At 36.6% G+C, this 19,013-nt stretch overlaps 1 protein-coding gene across 1 annotated transcript in view; it reads right to left on the bottom strand.

Annotated features, from left to right (window-relative positions):
• Positions 1–261: 261 nt before the first annotated feature.
• LOC145504500 (bifunctional heparan sulfate N-deacetylase/N-sulfotransferase 3) overlaps positions 262–19,013 on the bottom strand; it is a 179,151-nt gene continuing 160,399 nt past the window's right edge. Inside the window, exons 13-14 of the mRNA XM_081485496.1 lie at positions 6,863–6,965; positions 262–499 (exon numbers count right to left, since the gene is read on the bottom strand). Of these exons, the coding sequence (XP_081341622.1) occupies positions 380–499; positions 6,863–6,965 (223 nt within the window). The 3' untranslated portion in view covers positions 262–379. The remainder of the gene's footprint in view (positions 500–6,862; positions 6,966–19,013) is intronic.

Here is a 19,013-nt window from a genome sequence, read left to right as displayed (position 1 = left end):
AGCAGCCTAAAAGTCTACAGAGACATAATCTTAGTTGATATATAAAAGTGTAAATATTACTACGAAATGGAACAGTTCTGCATTGGTATTTGATATTTATATTGGTTGCTATTGATGAACACATAAGTGCACAGTAGTCTCCAATAACCCCACAGGCTCAGATATGGGTTAAGAGAAAGGCCATAGGCCTCAAGGCTTGTAACAAATACTTTTAGTTTTGTTTTGTTTCTAATCATCCATGTGCCAGCACATGGAAAGAACTTTGTTTTTCTTTTCTCATTTGAAGAGGTATATTTTTAAACCACCTTTTGGTAGCTCCTGGAAGCTCTGGGAGAGGTGAGCATTCCACGGAGATGCATTCTTGAGCTTTCTCACAGTGCTATCTCACTTTCTGCAGCTCCTGCCTCAGCCAGGACGGCAGAGGCTGCCCCAGTCTGTGCAGCAGCTTAGAGAGTTCCACGTTGTGGTCACGATAGTAGCTGGATAGAAATGCTCTGCTCTGAGGTGGGAGGAGGAGATACAAGGACATTCAATTTTATTTGTTAGAGTATACTTCATATACTTTGACGATGTTTATTTATTTCTATAGATATTTACATAGTGGCTTAAAATTGATTTTAAGCATGCAGACTATTTATTTAGCACAATATAGTCAACAAAAGAGTCCAAAATACAATACTTGGGTGCAACCTCAAAAATGACAGAATGATCTTGGTTCGTTTTCAAGGCAAACCATTCAATATCACAGTAATCCAAGTCTATGCCCCAACCACTGATGCCAAAGAAGCTGAAGTTGACTGGTTCTATGAATACCTATTACACTTTCTAGAACTAGCACCCCAGAAAGACATCCTTTTCATCACAGGGGACTGAAATGCAAAAGTAGGAAGTCAAGAGATACCCAGAATAACAGGCAAGTTTGGCCTTGAAGTACAAAATGAAACAGGACAAAACCTAACAGAATTTTGTCAAGAGAACATGTTAGTTATAGCATTTCCAATAACTCAAAAGATGACTCTACCAGACATCACCAGATGGTGATGAAATCATACTGACTATGTTCTTTTCAGCCAAAGATGGAGAAGCTCTATACAGTTAGCGAAAATAAGACCTGGAGCTGACTGTGGCTCAGATCATGAACTCCTTATTGCAAAATTCATGCTTAAACTGAAGAAAGTAGGGAAAATCACTAGCCCACTCAGCTTTGACCTCAATCAAATCCCTTATGATTATATAGTGGAAGTAACAAATATATTCAGGGGATTAGATCTGGTAGACAGTGCCTGAAGAACTATGGATGGAAGTTTGTAATATTGTACCCAAGGCAATGACCAAAACCATCCTAATGAAAAAGAAATGCAAGGAGCTGAAGTGGTTGTTTGAGGAGGCTTTACAAATAGCTGAGGAAAGAAGAGAAGTGAAAGGCAAGGGAGAAAGGGAATAATATACCCATCTGAATGCAGAGTTCCAGAGAAGAGCAAGGAGAGATAAGAAGGCCTTGTTAAATAGAGGAAAACAATAGGATGGGGAAGACTAGCGTTATCTTCAAGAAAACTGGAGATCTCAAGGGAACATTTCATGCCAGGATGGGCATGATAAAGGACAGAAACAGTAAGGACTTAACAGAAGCAGAAGAGATTAAGAAGAGATAGCAAGAATACACAGAAGAGCTATACAAGAAAGTTCTTAATGACCCAGATAACCACGATGATGTGGTCTCTCACCTAGAGCTGGACGTCCTGGAATGTGAAGTCAGGTGGACCTTAGGAAGCACTACTATGAACAAACCTAGTGGAGGTGATGGAAATTCAGCTAAGTTATTTCAAATCCTAAAAGATGATGCTGTTAAAGTGCTACACTCAATATGTCAGCAAATTTGGAAACTCAGCAGTGGCCACAGGACTGGAAAAGGTTAGTTTTCATTCCAATCCCAAAGAAAGGCAATGCCAAAGAATGCTCAAACTACTGTATGGTTGTTCTCATTTCACATGTTAGTAAGGTTATGTTCAAAGTCCTTCAAGCTAGGCTTCAGCAGTACGTGAATTGAGAACTTCCAGATGTGCAAACTGGATTTAGAAAAAGCAGAGGAACCAGAGATCAAATTGCCAACATTTGCTGGATCATGGAGAAAGCAAGAGAGTTCTAGAAAAAACATCTGGAAGGTCCATCTAGTCAAAGCTATGGTCTTTCCAGTAGTCATGTATGGATGTGAGAGTTGGACCATAAAGAAGGCTGAGTGCTGAAGAATTGATGCTTTTGAACTGCAGTGCTGGAAAATACTGTTGAGAGTCCCTTGGACAGCAAGGAGATTAAACCAGTCAATCCTAAAGGAAATCAACCCTTGCATATTCACTGGAAGGACTGATGCTGAAGCTGAAGCTCCAGTACTTTGGCCACCTGATGCAAAAGAGCTGACTCATTGGAAAAGATCCTGATGCTGAGAAAAATTGAAGGCAAAAGTAGAAGGGAGTGGCAGAGGATGAGATGGTTGGATAGTTTCACTGGCTCAATGGACATGAATTTGAGCAAACTCCAGGAGATACTGGAGGACAGAGGACTGGGGCGTGATGCAGTCCATGGAGTTACAAAGAGTCAGACATGACTTAGCAGCTGAACAACAAAACACAGTGACTCTGTTCTTCAAAATACACAGTCCAAACACATAAATGTTTTCACTAGGGAAAAGGCTTTTGTGTTAAACATGTGGTTTATTTGTGCAGAATTAAATGTTCAAGTAGCTAGATTGAGTTTAGAAATATAGCTGTAACAACTGATTGGTTCCAGTATTATGCTCTATTAAAACCATTCTGGCTTTGGAGCAAGAGTTGGTAAATCTATAAAATAAAACACTCTTGTCATCATTCATTTACATGTAGAATTTGAAGATAATATTTTCTTAAGAGCACTTTTAAGGCATACACAAAACACTCACTGTTAAAACAGTACTGTGGTAAACCTTAAAAATATAGTAGGTAAATCAGATAAACCTATAACCTGATATATTTTCACTATTTGACCCAAGGAAGGAAAGGAATGCCTTGTAAACTATCCTGATTTACAAGGAGGTAGATTTTCCTTAAATAAAGGAAAATATTTTAATAATTTAAATTGTAAGAAATGGAAAGTGCTGTGTTGTAAGTGGTGTTTGGTGGGGTTCATATGTATTTCAAATGACTGTGGTTGGGAATGTCATGGAGGGTGGGTTTCTGGATCTTTATCTGTACCTCTCCACTCTACTATTCTGAGGGTTCAGTTCAGTTGAATCTTTAAAAGATTAATTTTAAATTAATCTTATTTTCTTCTGCTGTTCTCTTAAAATATCATATCTGGTACCCCATCTTAAATGCCATAGAAAAACGTCATTTTATGTTGATAACTTCAATGTAACATAGTGGTTTTTGCAGTAATTACAGTCACTGGAACAAGACTGACCATCTGTGCTATACTGTAACCATCACTGCAATCGAGGGAGAACCCAAACCTTGTGTGGTCATGTGTCAAGTCTCCCTGCTTTTCTCTGTTTTGGTCTCCTCAGTCATCAGCTCTAAAACCACTGACAGGCGATCAAAGGAGAACCCCACACCTTTGTGTGCCTCATGTGTCAGTCTCCCTGCTTTTCTCTGTTTTGGTCTCCTCAGTCATCAGCTCTAAAACCACCGACAGGCCCAGCTAGCACACCCTGGCCAGAGAAAGGTGGAGACAAAACATTCCCAGATCCTCTGTCTGGGGGCCTGATCATTCTGTGCCTCCTTTGCTGCCAACCAGACCTGGAATCCAGGGCTGAGCCCAAGGCCTTTGTGTAGAGGCTTCCCCACTGTGTTCTCTCCTAACATCTCCCTTTGCATTGTTCCTCTTTATGAATGAAGCCCTGGGGCAACAGCAGCCTGGGACTGCCCACATCCTGCCAGCTTGCTCCCCAATATTTCCCATGTGAGAAAGGCTTCTCCAACATCTCAACTAACTTTAGAATCGAACCTCCTGAGATCCACATCCTTCCTACATTCCCTTGGAGTTTCATATCAGTATCGTACCTCCTGATACTGAGGATCATCTCAACTACATCTCAATGTATTGGCTTTTTTGGCATTATTTTCAAACCTGACAGCCTGTATCAGCAGCCAAACACTTGTCCTGTGCCCTGTTGAGTATGTTGGTCCCCATAATCAAGTACCCCTTCTTCTGCTCCCTCATATGGCAAGATAACTGATAGGAGATTTGTAAAGTACAACGCGTCCTATTTGAGAGTCTAGTATGTTCAGGCCAAAAATTACTAGGACAGAATTCAGTGATATGCAGAATTTATTGTACATACATTGTTATCTGATGATTATTCAGAAAGGCTACTATTTTAGATGGCAAATCAGATAGAATATAGAATATATGCTAATATATGCCAGTGTAGTTCATTTTGTGGAAACTCACATGAAATTAATGTAATAAAAGGAATAATAATGTATACTTCTATAATATAAAACATGATAAAAGAAGGAATCATATAATAAATTCAGTATCAGGTTGTTTATTGGACTATTATTAAAGAAACTATAAAGTGCTTTTGATTTGGAGAGGTAATTGACTAAATGGTTCATTCAAAATGTCAGCTTTTATTCCTTTCCTATAATACATTTTGATAAACAAAGCCAAAGTGGAAGACAAATAATCCACCAAATCTTAATTTCTAGGATCAATTGTATCCTATGATGGTTTGGTGATACTTGTGGGGAAGGGTGCTGATCTTTTTTCTGTAGTAGAAGGAGAAGCAAGCAGTGTGGTGACTTACTGCTTACTCGAATCTGTTCTACGCATTTGTGTTTTCATTACCCCCAGGAAAGATGCCTTACTCTCGCCTCCTGTCTGGGCATTATCTGTATGAAGTCAGCCACCCTACTCCCTCAAATAAATCCATATGTATCAATATTATGATATAATAAGAAAAATAAATTTGGTTTTGACTCTGGTTCTGGCAGAGAGCTCCTAAGAACCTTGTAATTTCCTGAGTTACAGGGGTGAAAAGAGTGTCTTTTGTTATATACAGTAAGTTCCTTTAAACTTTGCCTAAGTTTATGCTAATGGTGACTCCTATGGGTCCCTAGATAGCTTCAGACGGGGGCTGGTTGCTAGAGAAGCCCTGGTGCTCAGGACCCTTCTGGACCTTGTCCTGTGTACCTCTCCATTTATAATAATAGGAAGTACAGTATTTCTTGGGCATGTGAGTCATTATATCAAATCATAAAACCTGGGGAGGAATCCTTGGGAGCCTCTGATTTGTAGCCAAGTTGGACAGATGTGTGAATAACCTGGGGCCCCACTGCTTGCTACTGGAGTCTGAAGGGGGCAGTTCTGTGGGACTGAGCCCTCAATCTGTGGGGACTGTGCTTAATCCTGGGTAGTTGGTGTCAGAATTGGATGAAATTGTAGGACACCTACCTGGTGTCTGCAGAAAATTACAGAATTGCTTGGTATGGAAAACCCACATATCTGATGTCAGAGGTGCTTGAGAAAAAACATCTTAGGAATGTATTACATAGAAACCTTATTTAGAGATATGGAACTAGTGATACCCTGAAAAGTTCTGGTTTTTTAATCTTTTTCTACCATGAATTTAATATCATGTCTCAGTATGTGTTTGATGGGAGTAAAATAAAATGCTAAGAAAGATGTTCTACAGTGTCTTAAATGTTTTAGTTTCAGTAAATATACAGAGAAATAGCTTTCACATACATGAAAATGAAACATTTTATATTGCTGTCTTGAAATGCTATGGAAATCACCCTTGAATATTTATTAATGTGTATTGTTTTCATAGTGCTCTGAAGGTATATTTTAATAATCCACCAAAGGAAACTGTAGTTCTGAGAGTACCCTTTGTTTATCAAAACAACAGTAAGAACCCCCACAATGTCTTTTAGATAGAATTTAATTATGAGCTTAGTGAGGACAAAGCTCTGTCTCTATCAGATTGGAATAATAAAAAAAAAATGGTCCTGAAAGTCTTCAAGTATTAAAAAGGATTCAGATAAGTTCAGAGCACGTTAAGATTCTCAGACCACTGTAGGATTCTTAGTTACCACAATATATTAAACATCGTGGGAAAACAGTCTCAAATAATGTTTTAATTTTTGAGTTAGTTTTTTTTTTTTTTAATAAAATCAATCTACTTGCAGTCTTATGTCCAAACCGCACATTAACTGGGCTGATTATGAACTCAAAATATTAATAAATTTTAATATATGTGTAGTAAGCTTTAAAGTGAAAATACAGGGCCAGCAAATTGGGAAAACTAGCTTTAAGTGACCACCATGGCCATGTCACCATTTGGAACAGAATAAACATGACGTGTTACATGTTTATTGCAAAGTTTGGGTGTCTCCATTCTCCAGAGCCTAAATTATCTGCTAGTATGTTATACATTTGGGAAATATATTAATTCTTTAATCTTATTATCATATTAGCAATTCAAAACTTAGTATACCAGTAATTAATATTATTATGCAGGCCACATTTACCACTACAGAGAGACTTAGTGAAAATAAAATCTTTTGGTCCTATTTTCAATTTCCAGTTGATATATTTCCTGCCCTGGTTTCAGTTAATATTTTTAGTGCTAAAATTTCTGTGAATGTATCTCTTTTTGGAATGAGATGTTGCCTTCTTTGTTCTGATTCAAAATGGCCTTTATTCTCGCATGACAGGTAATATATCACTGGAAAAATCAACAAGTGAGCGGGATGCGTCCAATCCAAATGTTACTTTTTATTTTTATAAAGTGAGTTTTTTATTTTAATCATTTTTCTAAGAAAATAGATATATTTTTATGTATCATTTTGCTTATTTAGTTTGTATTTTTAAGCTCTATACTTACATCAGGATCCATTGGAGGGTATTTTCTTCCTTTGCTCTTTCCAAGGCATTTTGTTTTACCTTCTTCCAGTAACTGACACCAGAAACCTTTATGAGAATCAAACCTTAAAAAGACACAAAGATCAAAATAGTAGTTTTCGAGCAACAAATATTATATACTGACCAAAAACATGGAATATTTTAATTTGGATATTAATCTATAACTGAGGAAACTGGCATATTTTTTGACTACATCACTTTACATAAAGTTTTTGGCATACTTCTGAATTCTCAGTCCATCTGTCATCTCTGTGAGCTTGCCAGGTTTCTAATAGAAAAATTGTCAGCAGAAGGTCTCCTATTAATAGAAATTAATAAGCCTACCTCCTTCATCTGGAAGGAAGAGTTTTATAAGTTTCAAGCCCATTCTTTCCTTTTGCAGGGTTTAAAAATGACATCAGGCTTCATCCATATCTGTGGATTTACATAGTACTTTTATCATTCGATTACAGGTTAATAGAAGAGATAGGGTTTTGATGTGTCATGGAGTGATTAATTTTAGAATTCTCTAGCTATAATCCATTTAATTTTTTTTCCAGAGATACTTTCTTATTTTGGTATGAGCTCTGTATTAAAGTAATAACACTTACAAAATGAAGATTTTATGTTATAATTATAATAAAAATAATAGCACATTAAATTTATATTTTAGTTTACCAAAATATTTCATATAACTCTTTTTCATTTGAGCTTTCATTATAACTCCTTAGTGATATGGAGTATAGCATTTGTCCCATTTAGTGGCACTTAGCTTAGTGTTTGGCTCTTTATGAACACTCACCAACTGTTAGTTGAATAAAAAATGAGAAAGAAGGAAATGTTTGTCGAGGTTTATCTATCTTGGACTATATACTTTTTAAGTATGCAGGTGACAAGTCAAGTCTGGGCCTCCTGACTCTAGCTCCAGGGCCTTTTCTTCTTTACTGGTCTCTGGTTATTTGTATTATCATTCATTATGAATATATAATAATTTCCATGCTTGACTATAAAAGTGACTGCTAACAGTATTCATGATTCTTTCATTTGCTTTGTTATTCAGTGATTCTATTGCTATAATTTCTTCTTCATTAGAAATTATTATCATTTAGGACCATGTTTTCTTTTGTTTTCAATCCATACCACTCAGAATGCTGCATCTGACTCTTTCTTAAAATTATAGTGTAAACAATGAACAACTGGAAATCAAAATAAAAACACATTTAATTTAGCATAAAACGTGAAATACCTAGGGGATAAATTTAACACAAAATATGTGCAAGATCTGTGCACTGAAAACAATTGTTAAGAGAAATTAAAGAAGACACAAACAAAAGAAGAGCTGTACCGTATTCACAGATCAGAAGACTAAATATTTTTAAAATATCAGTTCTCTCCAGATTTATCTAGAGATTCAATGTGAGTTCAATCAAAACTCCAGTGGACTTTTTTGGGTAGAAATTAAAAAGATGATTATAAAATGTGTATGGAAATAAAAGCTAACAATTTGTTTTAAACAAGCCAAAACAATTTGAAAGAGGAGATCAAAGCTGGAGATCTTATACTATTTAATTTCAAGATTTACTATAACGCCACTATAATGAAGTCTATGTAGTACTGGAACCAATGGATCAATGAACAAAATAGAATCTAGAAACAGACCAACACATCTACAGTCAACTGATTTTTAAATGTAGTTCAGTGGGAAAGGACAGTCTTTTAAGCAAATGGAACTGGAAAAATTGGATATCCATATGGAAAATATGAGTATCAATCCCAACCTCACACTGTATATGAAAATTAACTTGAAATGGGTTATAAAACCTAAATCTAAGAGCTAAACTAAGAATTGTGGAAGTAAACATAGGGAAAAACACATATAAAATTTTTGTACCTTTGTTTAGGCAAAGATTTCTTAGGAAGAATGGTAAAAGAATAATGATAATTTTGAATACTTCAAAATTTAAAACTTTTGCTTTTCTAAAATACTCACGAAAATGAAAGGAGAAACCACAGGTTGGGCAAAAGTATTTGTAAAATGTGTATCTAATAAAGGACTTATATTCAGAATACACAGCTAAACTCAATAAAAAAGATGACATTATCAGTAAAAACTGAATAAAAGATTGGAATAGACACTTCATCAAAAAAACATAGATGAATGATCAATAAACAAATGCAAGTTTGCTCAATATTGTTAGTCATTAAGAAAATGCAAATTAAAAATCACAAATGAAATATCAATAGATACTAGAATGACTTAATTAAAAAAGACCAATACCAAGCATTGACAAAGATATGGAACAGCTAAAACTGCTAAACTTTGTTAGGAGAAATTTAAAGATATTACAGCCACTTGGGAAAATTTCTTATAAAGTTAAATATGTCATTACTTTATAACCCACTAATCCCATTTCTAGGTATTTACCCAAAAGAAATGAAAATATATGTCCACACAAAGATCTGTACACAAATGTTCATAGTAGCTTTGTTTACAGTAGTCCCCAAATAGAAGCAACCTTATGACTATCAACTGGCAAAAGGATAAATTGTGCTATATTCATAAAATGGAATACTATGTAATAATAAAAAACCCCAATTACTGATGATGTAACATCATGGAGGTATGTCAGAAGTATTATGCTAAGTAAGGAAGTAGAAGAGGGGAAAAGATTGACTGTAAGAGAGCATGAGGAAACTTTTCTTTAAAAAACTTTAAAAAAACTTTCTTTTTCTTTGTGATGGTGTATACATGTTTGTCAAAATTCATCAAACTGTACAATTAAAATGGGTGAACTTTATTATATGTAAATTACACATCAATAAACCTGATTTAAAATTATATTCCGATTGAATGTGTGATTTAGAGAGTAGTCTTTGTGGCTAATCTTGTAGACTTGGTAACTATAGCCCTATGAGAAGAAGGCAAACCTGTATCTCTGTATCTGCACTGCTTTGGGTATTAGAGACACTACAGGATTACTCACATCCCACTTGTTCAAAGCCCATTTCAATCATTATTAAAGTGATTATGTGGACTTCCCTGATGATCCAGTGGTTAAGAATTCACCTGCCAATGCAGGGTACACATGGGTTCGATCCCTGGTCCAGGAAGATTCCACATGCCTTGGCAACTAATTAAATTTTTAAAAATTATTTAAAAAGTTAAAAAAGTGATTGTGTGTGGGAACAGGACACAACATGATATGTCTCCATATTGCTCATTTTCTTGTTTGAATCTGTAAGGCAACTGAAAAAATTAGTTTCATACTCAAAGGTATAAGAAAGGAGAGCATTAATAAATCAACTAAGTTCAATAAAATAAATCATTAAAAAATAAAGGCTGATTGAAATAATCTATACATGAAAGCTGGGAAGTTTTAATACAACATTTCTGAGAGTCTGCTATTGATATAACATTTTCCATGAACATTTTGCCATTAGTAATTTCCATAATTGAACTCTGATTCATTCAGGCCAGCTATTATTATGAGTTTTTTTGTTGTTAATACACCTAAATGTAGATACATGTCTGGGTCATACACATACCTTATATTAAAATGAGCAGTCTTCTGACATAATGTTTCTTTAAGGAACATTAAACTTCACACACGTTAAAGTTAAAAATCAAAATAAAAATAGGTTTTTCTTTCACCTCTGGTAACTGATTACATCTCATGCAGTGAGCTGTCATGCTGGACTTTACTGAGAAAAATATGTGTCTGTGTAGCTGACACCTAGCCCAGACATCTATATGCATAAGTTCACAGGCAGTTGTATAAGTGTATCATAGTGGAAACAAAAAGGAAAGGAAGGAAGATCATATTATTTTTCAGGTTGCCTGAGCAGGTGAGGGACTGATGTTGATGAAGGACCTTGTAAGCAATTCAGATCTCAAGTGAAGAAGCTTGACAGGAGATGGAGAAAGATCTTATTCCAGTCTTTTTATAATATCAGCAGCGTCCCTCAGGACTACTAATATCTGGTAGAACAGCAAGGAAACAACCTTTCCATGTAGGCACTGGCAGCTAGTCATTTCATGTGGGAACTAGTACTGGCTAGGAACATTTTGGAGAAAAATTAAGTGTTGTTTAGTGTCTCTCAATGTTTACCCCTCCCTGGAGGTAAGGTTACTTTATCATTGTGTCCCCAGAGTCATGACATAATATTATCATTCAACAGATCTTTGTGGAATTAAATTTAGAATAAAACAAGAATGGACTAGTACTTAAGTTTGTATGAAATATTGATATCACCTGGGGATGTCTAGAAATAACTGGAAGAGACTTGTGGGCAGGGACAGTCAAGATTCTCCAATGACTCAGCTTCCAAATGGTAACATTCTCTTTGTTGATGAAAATGTGACCCTCATCTTACCCTTGGGCAGGTGAATTCCAGGGAACATTCAGATTATACTTAGGTGCAAGGCTGTTTGAAATGTCTTTACATTGAATTGTTATTTTCATGAATGAATACTAAATTGTGTAGATATCCCAAATTTTCTTAAATCTATTTACCAGACTGGTTCCAGCTTTTGGCTATTATGAATAATGCTGCTGTGAACAATTCTTTGTGAACATAGGTTTTCATTTCTTTTGGGGTAGATTCGTAGGCGTGGCATTGGATTATTTGTAAACGTCTGTTTAATTTCTAAAAAACTATAAAACTGCTTTTCTGAAGTGGCTATACATTTACTATCAGCAGTATATGAGGTTACCAATTTCTCCACATTTGTGCCAATATTTGGTATTGTCTTTTGGATTATAGCTATTCTAGTGGTATTTTGATGTGGTTTTAATTTGAATATCATTATGATTATACATTTTTTGTGCATAGTGACAGTGTGTCTGGAGATGAATTCTTGTATTTTTATTTATTTATTTTTAGTGTATTTCAAAATTTATCCTGTTTTAATCAGTGAATAGTATTCCATTGGATGTATATATCACATTTATATTTATTTTTAATAGAAGTATAGTTGATTTCACGAACCTCCATCCACAGTTCTTCAGGCACTGTGTCTACCAGATCTAATCCCATGAATCTATTTGTTACTTCCACTGTTCATGACATTATACAGGTTCGTGACATTGTACAGGAGTCAGTGATCAAGACCATCCCCAAGATAAAGAAATGCAAAAGGGCAAATAGTTGTCTGAGGAGGCCTTACAAATAGCTGTGAAAAGAAGCGAAGTGAAAAGTAAAGGAGAAAAGGAAAGATATACCCATCTGAATGCAGAGTTCCAAAGAATAGCAAGGAGAGATAAGAAAGCCTTACTCAGTGATCAATGCAAAGAAATAGAGTAAAACAACAGAATGAGAAAGACTAGAGATCTCTTCAAGAAAATTAGAGATACCAAGGGAACATTTCATGCAAAGAAGGGCACGATAAAGGACAGAAATAGTATGGACCTAAGAGAAGCAGAAGATACTAAGAAGAGGTGGCAAGAACACACAGAAGAACTATACAAAAAAGATCTTCACCACCCAGATTACCATGATGGTGTGATCACTCACCTAGAGCCAGGCATCCTGGAATGTGAAGTTAAACGGGTCCTAGGAAGCATCACTACAACAAAGCTAGTGGAGGAGATGGAATTCCAGTTGAGTTATTTTAAATCCTAACAGATGATGCTGTTAAAGTGCTGCACTCATTATGCCAGCAAATCTGGAAAACTCAGCAGTGGCCACAGGACTGGAAAAGGTCAGTTTTTATTTCAATCCCAAAGAAAGGCAATGCCAAAGAATGTTCAAACTACTGCACAGTTGCACTCATCTAACACGCTAGCAAAGTAATGCTGAAAATCCTCTAAGCCAGGCTTCAACGGTACTTGAACCGTGAACATCCAGATGTTCAAACTGGATTTAGAAAAAGCAGAGATCAAATTGCCAACATCCATTGGATCATAGAAAAAGCAAGAGAGTTCCAGAAAAACATTTACTTCTGCTTCATTGACTATGCCAAAGCCTTTGACTGTGTGGATCACAACAAACTGGAAAATTCTGAAAGAGATGGGAATACCAGGCCACCTTACCTGCCTCCTGAGAAATTTGTATGCAGGTCAGGAAGTAACAATTAGAACTGGACACGGAATAACAGACTACTTCCAAATAGGAAAAGGAGTATGTCAAGGCTGATATCGTCACCCTGCTTATTTTACTTATACACAGAGTACATCATGCGAAATGCTGGACTGGATGAAGCACAAGCTGGAATCAAGATTACCGGGAGAAATAACAATAACCTCAGGTATGCAGGTGACACTACCCTTATGGCAGAAAGTGGAGAAGAACTAAAGGGCCTCTTGATGAAAGTGAAAGAGGAGCATGAGAAAGTTGGCTTAAAACTCAACATTCAGAAAACTGAGATTATGGCATCTGGTCCCATCACTTCATGGCAAATATAAGGGGAAATAGTGGAAACAGTGAGAGACTTTATTTGGGGGGCTCCCAAATCACTGCAGATGGTGACTGCAGTCATGAAATTAAAAGATCCTTGCTCCTTGGGAGAAAAGCTATGACCAACCTAGACAGCATATTAAAAAGCAGAGAGATTACACTGCTGACAAAGGTCCATCCAGTCAAAGCTACGGTTTTTCCAGTAGTCATGTATGGATGTGAGAGTTGGACTATAAAGAAAGCTGAGTGTTGAAGAATTGATGCTTTTGAACTGTGGTGTTGGAGAAGACTCTTGAGAGTCCCTTGGACTGCAAGGAGATTAAACCAGTCAATCCTAAAGGAAATCAGTCCTGAATATTCATTGGAAGGACTGATGCTGAAGCTGAAGCTCTAATACTTTGGCTACCTGATGTGAAGAACTAACTATTGTAAACAGTGCTGGGATGAACACTGGGTAAGCAGCCTAGATGCCCATGAGCAGACAAATGGATAAGGAAGCTGTGGTACATATACATAATGGAATATTACTCTGCCATTAAAAAGAATACATTCGAATCAGTTCTAATGAGGTGGATGAAACTGGAGCCTATTATACAGAGTGAAGTAAACCAGAAAGAAAAACACCAATACAGTATACTAACACATATATATGGTATTTAGTTAATCAGTAAAGATAACCCTGTATGCAAGACATCAGATAAGTAGAACAGTATTATGGACTCTATGGGAGAGGGTGAGGGCAGGATGATATGGGAGAATGGCATTGAAGCATGTAAATTATCATATGTGAGATGAATCTCCAGTCCAGGTTCGATGCATGATACAGGGCCCTCGGGGCTGGTGCACCAGGATGACCCAGAGGGATGGGATGGGGAGGGAGGTGGGAGGGGGGTTCTGGAAGGGGAATACATGTACACCCATGCTGGATTCATGTCAATGTATGGCAAAACAAATACAGTATTGTAAAGTTAAAAAAATAGATAAATAAACTAATTAAAAAAAAAGAACTAACTATTGGAAACAACCCTGATGTTGGGAAAGATTGAAGGCAGGAGAAGAAGGGGAAGACAGAGGATGAGTTGGTTGGATGGCATCACTGACTCCATGGACATGAGTTTGAGCAAGCTCTGAGAGCTGGTGATGGACAGGGAGGCCTGGGGTGCTACAGCCCATGGGGTCTCAAAGAGTCAGAAGCAACTGAACTGAACTGATAGTTGATTTACAACGTTGTGTTAATTTCTGCTATACAGCCAAGTGACTCAGTTGTACACACGGATACTTCCTTTTTTATATTCTTTTCCATTATGGTTTATCCTGGGACATTGACTATAGTTCCTGGTGCTATACAGTAGGACCTTGTTGTCCACCCATTCAGCATATAATAGTTTGCATCTATTAACCCCAAACTCCCGGTCCATCCTCCACCCACCCACTCACCCCTTTGTTGTTGTTGTTCAGTCACTGAGTCACGTCTGACTCTTTGAAACCTCATGAACTGCAGCATACCAAGCTTCCCTCTCCTACACTATCTCCTGGAGTTTGTTTAGGCTCATGTCCATTGAGTCAGTGATGCCATTCAACCATCTCATCCTCTGTCACCCCCTTTTCCCTTGTCCTCAATCATTCCCAGCATCAGGGTCTTTTCCAATGAGTTGGCTCTTCAAATCAGGTGGCCAAAGTATTGGCACTTCAGCCGCAGTCCTTGAATGAATATTTAGTGTTGATTTTCTTTAAGATTGACTGGCTTGATCTCCTTGCTGTCCAAGGGACTCTCAAGAGTCTTTCCAGCACCATAGTTTGAAAACATCAGTTCTTCAGTGCTCAGCCTTCTTTATGATCCAACTCTCATATCCATACATGACTACTGGAAAAATCATAGCTTTGACTATATGGACCTACGTCAGCAAAGTGATGTCTTGGCTTTTTAAAACACTGTCTAGGTTCGTCATAGCTATTCTTTCAAGGAGCAAGTGTTTTTTATTTTGTGGCTGCAGTCACCATCTGCATAGATTTTGGAGTCCAAGAAAATGAAATCTGACACTATTTCCACATTTTCCTAATCTATTTGCCATGAAGTGATAGGACTGGATGCCATAATTTTGTTTTATGAATGTTGAATTTTAAGCCAGCTTTTTCACTCTCCTTTTTCACCTTCAAGAGGCTCTTTAATTCCTCTTCACTTTCTGCCATTAGAGTGGTATCATCTGCGTATCTGAGGTTGTTGATATTTCTCCTGGCAATCTTGATTCCAGCTTGTGATTCATCCATACTGGCATTTCGAATGATGTACTCTGCATTTAAGCTAAATAAGGAGGGTTCAATATATAGCCTTGATGTACTCTTTTCCCAATTTGGAACCAGTCTGTTGTTCCATGTCCAGTTCTAACTGTTGCTTCTTGTCCTACATACAGGTTTCTCAGGAGGCAGGTAATGAGGTCTGGGATTCCCATCTCACTAAGAATATTCCACAGTTTGTTGTGATCTACACAGTCAAAGGCTTTAGCATAGTCAGTGAAGCAGAAGTAGATTTTTTTGGAATTCCCTTGCTTTTTCTATGATCCAGTGTATGTTGGCAATTTGATCTCTTGTTCCTCTACCTTCTCTAAATCTAGCATGTACACTTGGAAGTTCTTGGTTCACCTATTGCTGAAGCCTAGCTTGAAAGATTTTGAACATAATCCTCCTGGCATGTGAAATGAGTGCCATTGTGCAATAATTTGAACATTCTTCATCATTGCCTTTCTTTGGGATTGGAATGAAAACTGACCTTTTCCAGTCCTGTGGCCACACTGAGTTTTCCACATTTGCTGGCATATTGAGTGCAGCACTTTAACAGCATCATCTTCTAGGATTTGAAATAGCTCAGCTCGAATTCTGTCACCTCCATCTGCTTTGTTCATAGTGATGCTTCCCAAGGCCCACTTGACTTCACACTCCAGGATGTCTGGCTCTAGGACAGTTTCCTCCTTGGCAATTACAAGTCAGTTCTCTATGTCTGTGAGTCTGTTTCTCCTTCAGAGATAGGTTCATTTGTGTCATATTTTAGATTCTACATATAAGTGATATTATATGGTATTTTTCTCTCTAAGAGTTACTTCACTTAGTATGATAATCTCTAGTGGCATCCATGTTGCTGTAAATGGCATTATTTCATTCTTTTTCATGGCTGAGTATTATTCCATTATATATACATACCACATCTTCCTTATCCATTCATCTGTTGATGGACAATTAGGTTGTTTCCATGTCTTGGCCATTGTGAATAGTGCTGTTATGAATGGCTGCATGTATTCTTTTTGGATTATTGTTTTGTTCAGATATATTCCCAGTAGAACCCTGGATCACATGATAATTCTATTTTTAGTTTGGTGAGGAACCTCCATACTGTTTTCCATAGTGGCTGCACCAACTTACATTCCCACCAACAGTGTAGGGGGTTGTCTTTTCTCCACACCCTCTCCAGCATTTGTTATTTGTAGACTTTTTAATGATGCCCGTTCTAACTGGTGTGAGGTAGTACCTCACTATAGTCTCGATTTGCATTTCTCTAGGAATGGAGTCTTTTTATAATAATGTCTGAGACAACTTAAAAAACTCATTTTAAGGTTTTAGTTTTTTAAAGATAGTACTTCCTCTTGTTATACTATTCATTAGTAAAACTTCACGATGTTCTTTTTCTCTGGTTTTTGTGCCAGTTTGAAGAGCTGAATAGACTGGCAGTGCAGGCTCCAGAGGAATAAGTGTGTTGCAGCCCTGCCACCTCAGCTCAATTTTGAGTGACATTTGGCTTGGCTTTTCTGTGCCTCAGTTTTTGTAGCTGAAAAAAGGAGCTAATAGTACCTAGCACACAGTATTGTTATATATAAAGTATTTAGAACATATAAATGTATACTGATTTTGAAATGTTATAACCACTTTTAAAACAAATTTATATGAAATTGGAGTAGATTATTTTCTTCCTTTTCACTTAGCATTTCCAGCTGTTTCACAGGTCATCTAAGAACCAGCAGATTTTAGCTACTATGGCTACTGTTTTTTGCTACCAAAAAAGTTTTATTTTGGCACAGTTTTACTCAAACTCATCTTAAACGGGAAAGGATTCTTTGATCAATAGATTTGGTTGCCAGAGGAAGTGATATTAGAAACAACAGAAGCAGCTTCAGTTCTTTATGACTTAGGTAACCCCATCCATAACAAAATACACACACACACAATCTTCATTTAACTGTTCGCCTTCAAATCCTTATTGTCCATTTATTGACATTTTCATAGTAAAATTATTATTAAAAATTCATATAACTCAGTCTGGTTTCATTCATGTTAATGAACAGGTTAACTGAGAAATAGAGAAGTCAGGTTCAGTAAGTGTGAAGACTTGTCACAGACATTGATGGCTGGATATAATTGTTAGTGGATATATTCATGGGAAAATTAAAAGTTTACATTTTTTTCATTTTAGTTTATTTTAGTTTAGTTTAACACATATATAAACTGTATGTGCTAGTTTAGTTTAGCATGCCACACTAAGCATTATTTTTTCTGCTTTTTCTTAAATGATTAGACAGCTTAAACACTATATAACACATAATATACAAGCTAAAATAATGTTGGTATATCAATCCTATTTATAGTTTAGTGATTAAGGTTATATTGAACAAGAATTGTAAAATGTGAATTACTTAATTGAATGAGAACATTCCTATTCATATTTTTTAAAACTTATACTGCTTATTTCCAATAACAACCACACTCACTAAGAAAATTTGATTTATAAAAACTGGTTTTTTTGGTTGCACTGCACAGCATGTGGGATATTAGTTCCCTGACCAGAGGTTGAATCCGTGCCCCCTGCATTGGAAGCATGAAGCCTTAACCACTGGACCACCAGGAGAGTCCCAAGCAGATAAGATGTTTATGTATTCAGTGTATCATCTAAAATCCATGATGACAGTACTAAGCCATTTTAAGATACCGACTATCCATTACTGTATGAAATTTGGAAGTCTTGAACACTTCTGTAGTGACTGTGGAACGGAAAAAATAATACTCTTAATGATGGAGATTTATTGCCATTTTTTTTGAAAATAGTTTTGAAACTGGAACATTTTATATTGAAGATAACCAGGAGATTGTAGATCTCTCACACTGGAGTACTCTTTTGTGCCAAAATTGTATGGTAAGACTTTTGCAGAGGCCTAGTTTCATTGATTTATTGTATTGTGTGCAAAGAACTGAATTTATGTGGTTAGTTGAGAATTCATATCTGTTTGCAGTTTAGTACATTATCAGAAGGCTTTAAATAATTTTTTAACTACCAAAGAGGTAGTCTTCACTATCTTTAGCAGGAAAAATATAAAGCAGTTAAAGACATGCATTTTGTACACCCAGTCATCCCCAACATGTCCAAAGCACCACAGAAACAACTTAGCAGTACAGTTATTTTAACAAGAATAACTAAATTTTGAGGGTAGGATTCAGAACAACTGCAAAGGGCATGGGTGAAGGAGAATTCAGACCTAAGTCAATGACATGAAATTCCAAATATTCTACAACAGGTACACTGCTGTTTTTTCCAAGGTGGGTCAGGCCAACTGATTGAGAAGAGAATATACAAAGAAACTGAATGGCAGTACATTATCTTTATCAGCAGGGTGAGTGCTTGGGCAGCCCTACTGGACCAGAAACTGTGGTTTCAGAGACTACACATATCTTATCTTGCTACTTCACCCACTGAGCCC

This window comes from Giraffa tippelskirchi, chromosome 1 (genome assembly GCF_054371585.1).
Source record: "Giraffa tippelskirchi isolate mGirTip1 chromosome 1, T2T-mGirTip1v1.2.pri, whole genome shotgun sequence".
NCBI lineage: Eukaryota > Metazoa > Chordata > Mammalia > Artiodactyla > Giraffidae > Giraffa > Giraffa tippelskirchi.
The sequence above is the reverse complement of the archived record's forward strand: the minus strand, read 5'-3'. Positions and strand labels throughout refer to the sequence as shown.